This window comes from Bolinopsis microptera, chromosome 1, assembly GCF_026151205.1.
Source record: "Bolinopsis microptera isolate Bmic1 chromosome 1, MBARI_Bmic_1.0, whole genome shotgun sequence".
In the NCBI taxonomy this organism is placed as follows: Eukaryota; Metazoa; Ctenophora; class Tentaculata; order Lobata; family Bolinopsidae; genus Bolinopsis; species Bolinopsis microptera.
In genome coordinates, this window is record NC_087072.1 from 17,703,939 (window position 1) to 17,710,530 (window position 6,592).

Below are 6,592 nucleotides of genomic sequence, written 5' to 3' on the forward strand. Positions count from 1 at the left end.
AATGAGAAGTATAAATTGTTAAATAGTGTTTATAAAACTTCAATATCAGTGACAATATTACACTTACAAGTAAATAATTCTATACAAATTACTGTTTACACATTTGAACTACTAAGCTAACAACAAATTCCGTTATGTTAATACAGAAAAGTCTAAATTCATAAACAAAATTATCAAACAAATATGCACGGCAATTATTTTAATATTAAAGATAAATTATTCAATCTGTAAACTAACTTCTTAAGTGCGAATATCCAAATAAACTGTTAAGTGTTAATACATTTGTTAAGCACAATTTCTCTTCAGCTGTAAAGAAATTGTTTTTATTCCACCTTATTCTACTGTACCTGCAAGCACCACAATAGTTTTCACAGTTCAGTTCTCTAAATATAATGTTCAATCCACCAATAGGAAGAACTCGTTCTCATCAGCAGGATAACCAACAGAGAAGTGAAAGTGAAAGAGAAACCTAACGAACACCATAGCAGTGTAGGCAGTGAAAACAGGGAGTGTGTAGAGCAGGTGGTGTGCGAAATGGCGTAGAAGTAGATCTACAAAACTTACACATGACATCACCAGATAGATATGGGTTAACTGAAATTGTAAAACGAATCAGCAGGTTATTTAAAAGTAGTAAGGTAAAGGAATTGTTTGCGCTTAAAATAAAAACATTCTCAATTGATGTGAAGTTAGTAATTGTTTGACTCTAAACCTGGAACTGGAAGATGAAAAGAGGTCGTTGCATGAAGAAGAACGCTGAGTAGTGAAACAGAAATCCTAGCAACAGAACCACATTCCTTTCACAGAGATTCGTCCAAATTTCCTGAAAACATTTAATTTATAATAATTATTACTTTTGCTTAAACTAATTTGACAATTTACATCTAATTTTGGGGTAAAATCATGATCAAATTCATTTTGAATACAATTACGATCGTCCATATTTCATTTCAAAATAAATTAACATATTAAAAGCATATACTTTATTTCTCAAATAATCTCACCTCAGTTACATCAACAAAGCCTCTAGCTCGTCGTATAAGAAGCAATGTAAACACAGCGATGTGACTAAATAAACAAAGAAGCATGCCTTGTTCTAACAGGGTGTTGCTTCTAGCTTGTATAATCTCCTTGTTTGTGTACGAATACAGCATTGACAGACCTGTGGTGTTACAACTTATAACAAATGTATAGTTTCAGTTGGTAGTATTGTACAGTTAGCGTAGTATTACTGCAATCTACACATCTCAACTTTAAAGAGCGGTGAAATTTCTAAGATCTACATTCCACAAGGTTTATAACCTATATTGAACAGTATAACGCACATAGATTAAACACGATATCAAGGAACAATGTCAGGATTTAGAGGATTAACTCACCTGGTTACACTACTAGTTCCCATAGTAACACAACTAGTTACCATAGTTACACAACTAGTTACCATATAGTTACACTACTACTTACCATAGTTACACTACTAGTTACCATAGTTACACTACTAGTTACCATAGTTACACTGCTAGTCACCTGGTATTAGCCACGTGTAAGGTGAGGTATTGTAAGCATGCTCCTTCACACGATCATATCTCCCAGTTACAAACAATATCTTGTGTATCTCCAATACCTTACTAAACGAACTGTACTCTGTTGATCTCAACTCTTCAACCTGAACACATCATGTAAGCAAGTTCACCAAGCCTTGGCATAATCAGTACTACGGTATGATAAAAAAGGTTCAAAAAGTTGATATTTAACCCTAAAATGATTTATAAAGTTGAGCGCAAGTAATAGTCAATACCTGAAGTGAGTTAGAAAGTTGAGCGTGAGTAGCAGTCCACACTGCAGCTGCATTACTTGCTCCTCCGATATCCATCTGCTCAAACCCCCACTCAGGTAGTCGCATACCTGCACAATTATATAAATGTACAAAAGCTTTTTTTTCATTTACAATAAATCTGTGATACAAAGAATTATCTGCAGACCAACCTAACGTTGCAACCTCCGTCCTAGAACAGAAATATTGACTTGTGTTGTTTTGTCACATGACATACCTGTCTGTACGAGATAGTGGCCGGTAACATTGCTCCTGAATCTAACATGAGTGTAGTTAGCAGCCCACAAGCCCCCGCTAAACTGTTTCTCGTCTACTATCTCTACAATCCACCAGCTCTCACCCTCCCCGTCACTCGTACCTGCTACCTGGGGGAGGCAGTGGTACAGAGGTACAGTGGTACAGAGACTGCCAGTCAATCACCTCAGCCGACAAATGACGTCATAATTACATAATTTTAGTAATTTTATCGCTTTTGTTACCACCTGCATTAGATAAAGTGTTAAAACTTTAACAGAGTCTACTTGTCACGTGATAAAGGTGAAGTCAGTAGTAATGTGTTTATTTTTTGAATCGATATTTTTTTAATTGGCTCACATTTATGCTCAAAATTTAATCTTGGAACGTACGGTATTTACTTGGTAGCTAAGGTAAGATTTTACAAATCAGATCATTGAAACTACAACTTTGGGACTCTCTTGGATATTATTATTTTGCAATGGTTTTCATATACCTCATTTTCGGTTCCAACCACACTTCACATAACCAATTACTCCACAAACAAAGAAAACTACATTTATTAAAATTATTTAAAACAAATTATTTAACAATTATACCCAAAAGCACTCCACATGACATTAAAGTTCCAGCTCCGACCAGTAGTTGTTTGGGAAGTATTGGACGTAATATACAGTCTGAACCCGTTCTTGTTCACATCGTTTACTGCATGCGTCCACTGGGCTATCCTTGTTACACCACCCTCTAAGCTAACTGATACAATAGGTGGTTCAACAAATCCACACTTCTTCATGTCAATGTTATCCAGAACAATGAACTGAACTTGACCGTCGCTGTACTTTGTGTATGAAGGGTTCGGTCCTGTTTCTCCAGCACATATCATAGAACAAGGTTCTGGTCTGAGAGACCCTGATCTTGTCTTGATTATCTTCAAAGTGTTTCCGAAGGTTAGGTTTATAAGTTGAAGTAAAAAGATGAGAGTCCACAGAATCTTCATGGTTGGGAGTTGGGACGGACAATAATAAAATAAGAACAGAAATAAGATTTGTGCAGATATTTCGCACTTAAATATGGAGATGTTCGCGAGACATTAGACCAGATGTTTAATCGAGGAACTAAGTATTGCGTAAGCTGCAAGTCACGTCTTCAACTCTATCGTTAAGAAATGGGAAGAGTGAACAGACACGGATTCCTAGCTCACCTGTTTTTTGTGCGATCACTCAGTCGTGAAATATTAACGACATTAGACTTATTGGGTTGCCAACAGATAATGGTAGAGTCGCAACTCGGCAATCTTAGCGTTAAACCTATTGTTAGTTACGATAGGGAGCATCACCGGATTTTGGTGTTACATTTAGCAAGTTATAGCTCTTTGTTTTTGTGACCCATATTTTCTAGAACATACTTCAACTGGTGATGACGAACTTTTAACAATATACTTGAAGTGCCTGTATTTTGCAATGTTCCCTTAAAGCTTATTTGCTGTTTATTGAACAGTAAAATGAAAATTATCCGGACATTCGCAAGTGGAGTAATTACTTCACGAACAATGACTCACCAATCTGAAAACTACAGTTGATAAAATAAAGATAAGGTAAAATTCAGACAATTCTTCAACAATTATATCCAAAAGCACTCCACATAACATTGAGATTCCAGCGCTGATAGGGAATTGTGCTTTTAGTATTGGATGTAATAAACAGTCTGAATCCCTTCCTATTCACATCGTGTGCTGGGAAGGGGGTTTGAAAAGCTTTAATTTTCAATAGCTGTGAGTGGCTTACCAGAGTGTCAAAAATGGGCAAAGTCTAGCTTACATAACCCCTGAGATGAGCTACTAACAAAATAATCAAATTAAGATGCCTGTTTACACAATGAGCCCCCAAATACCCTATAAAGAGAAAAGACAATTTTTTTTTTGAGAAAAGACAATTTTATTATTTATCACCAATTCAATACATAATCAATAAATATATATCCGAATAAATTTGATTTAGAATTAAATGATACAAGTATGCTAGCAGCTAGCGCGCTTGTATTTAATAAATATTCACGCTGTTGAAATGGGTTTTACCACACCGCCACTCACATTAGCACAGTTGGTGAACGGACCCAGGCGCTGTTAAGCTTTTATGAGCCCTGGTTGACTGCTGGGAGTGGCGACGGGTCTGACATTAATTTTATCTTAGTTTAACCTATATTCCAATAAAATTTTAGTTTTGAGTTATATTATAATTATATGATTTTTATGCGATATTTATTAATTAGTTACAGCTGCTCGCATGGCAATACATTATTGTTTTAAAAATTGTTAAATATGCTCGCTATACGCTTAATTTTAGATACCGTATGTATATATACATATCAGCTCATAGTATCAAATAACAATATAAATAAATAAATTAAAAGCATTGAAGAGGTCCAAAACCAATTCAAGCATGATACCAGGTTGAATACACTGTCATCGGAAGCTGCAAGCTTATTAACGTTTGATTTCACGCTGATCCGTTATTATGCATTCACCTTCAGGCGGTGTCGACGGATCATGCGAAAAGGGTTTTTGACATGCTGTGCCCTTACCATAATTAAACTGAACCATTGCCTGATACGATGTAAACATGAGTGTTGGATAGGTGAGCCGCGCAAGCGACTATACTGTGGAAATATACTGTGGAAATTCGCTTGTTCTATACGCATCATTACCAGTGACTTACCAAGTTTGCAAGTTCGTTGGAAACTGCTTCGACACCATCAAACACTGTCAGATATTTTCCAGTCAGCAAATGTTTCATTCTCACTACATCATCATGCTGAATGACATGGGCAGCGTCTTTATTTATTGAGGGTGGAGCCTCAAGTTTAAACCAGTTATTTCCGTCAACTGCACTGTAACAGGTTACCTACAAGAAGAATTACAACATTAAGAAAGTAGTTGATCTAATTGTCAACTAATTATCTGAAGATATCACGACTGTGCTTAGGTATAATTCCAATCATATGTTAGCAGTGAAATGGTGATAATACTATTCGTTAAGGTTTCTCTTAAGGTTTGTATCACTTCAGGAATAACCAAAGCAACTGACCTGCTGAAAAGATTGCTCAACATCTGTTAAAGGATAGTCAAATGGGTGAGAGTGAAGGTAGCATGGATATGGGTCCTCAGTGTGTAGCATTATGTTGCTATTGTTCACTATCCATGTCTTGTCTGTGTTCTTGATACTGTGATACACGTTCCCTTCAAGTTCGGCCTGAAATATTTGATGATATTAATGATAATTTATTATTTTAGATTAATGGTTTTAAATCAAAGTTTTGCGTAAACTTTATTTTATTCGACTCACTCATCAAATAAATTCATTAACCTGAAATGAAGTTGACAGGTACGGATCTGTTACTCCTGATTTATGGCAGCTTCTGACCAAGTGCCAATATGTCATGTAATAGAGCAGTGGGGGTAAAAATACAACTGTTCCAGCAACACACAGATATCTCATCCATAACTCCTTTTCAGGCTTACTGAGGTCTCCAAACCTTTGAAATTCCTGGTATACTACAAAGCCAGCGATGAAAAGATACGAATTGAATCCAAGATGAAGCATAGTCATCGAGATACCCAGACAAACTGACATTGCCACATAATTCTTGACACATGGATAATTTTCTGATCTAGTTTTACAAAGGAAATGTAGAGCCAGCAATGAAGTCAAAGCCATGATGGGGTTGGCAGAGATGAACCTTGAGTCAGTGAGCAACACTGAGTTTGATAGCACTAAAACAGCCCCACAGGTACTGATCAGAGTAGAAACCTTCATTGTTCTTAATATCAAGTAAACTAAGGGTGGTACAGCACTTCCTGCAAGTGCTGAAATAAGTCGGCAATAGAAAAGTTTGAGAGTATCACTTTTCGGTGAGTTGTTGATGTCAAAACCTAAAAGAACAGTTATAAGAGACAGCACTAAAGGAAGTCCAGGAGGATTATCATCAAGCAAAAAGTTTGATGACAGGTAGTTTTTCAGTACATCAGAGTAATGTTCCTCATTGAGAACAAAATAGCCTGGTTTACTTAACAGTAAGCAATAGAATAATACAGAAGAAGCCGAAACACTGACTAGATAAAGATCCACTGCATAATGTATTGAATGTTCAAGTACATCACTATTAGCAGTGAAGTCAACTCCAGAATTGTGATCGACCTGATCAACATCGTCTTGCTTTTCTTTCTTTAAGCTCACCATGATTCCTGAAAATCAATCTAAATGTTACACTTCACAAAACTACATGATAAGAAATGTTTTAAACACCAAAACAATACTAGCAAGAACTTGTGATTCTCTAAAAGTTTAAAGTGGTGTCCAGAAGTCAAGAGACGTTAAAATTAGACAATCTTATCTTACTCTATATAAAGCGAGACGATATATATAATAAAACAAATATTTATTTTTACGGCACAATCAAACAATATCAATAATAAATAAATCAGGGGAGGTTTGAAGAGGTTTCAAGTGCCGAAGGCCACTGCTTATC

General features: G+C 36.0%; 1 protein-coding gene across 1 annotated transcript; it reads right to left on the reverse strand.

Moving 5' to 3' along the window:
* Window positions 1–6,375, reverse strand: LOC134821155 (protein O-mannosyltransferase 1-like). The gene is made up of 9 exons (XM_063831830.1): window positions 5,431–6,375; window positions 5,152–5,316; window positions 4,783–4,968; window positions 2,052–2,199; window positions 1,799–1,905; window positions 1,528–1,666; window positions 1,005–1,162; window positions 713–823; window positions 1–594 (listed from the first exon to the last, which is right to left on the reverse strand). Exons 1-9 carry the CDS (start codon window positions 6,301–6,303, stop codon window positions 397–399), a joined length of 2,085 nt encoding a protein of 694 aa, XP_063687900.1. The 5' UTR covers window positions 6,304–6,375; the 3' UTR covers window positions 1–396.
* Window positions 6,376–6,592: the final 217 nt, after the last annotated feature.

Coding starts and splice junctions, on each gene's coding strand:
- LOC134821155 (XM_063831830.1), bottom strand. CDS start 6,303: ATGGTGAGCTTAAAGAAAGAAAAGCAAGACGATGTTGATCAGGTCGAT. Junction 5,317..5,430: donor ACCTGTCAACTTCATTTCAG/GTTAATGAATTT, acceptor CAAATATTTCAG/GCCGAACTTGAAGGGAACGT. Junction 824..1,004: donor GCTTTGTTGATGTAACTGAG/GTGAGATTATTT, acceptor AAATGTTTTCAG/GAAATTTGGACGAATCTCTG.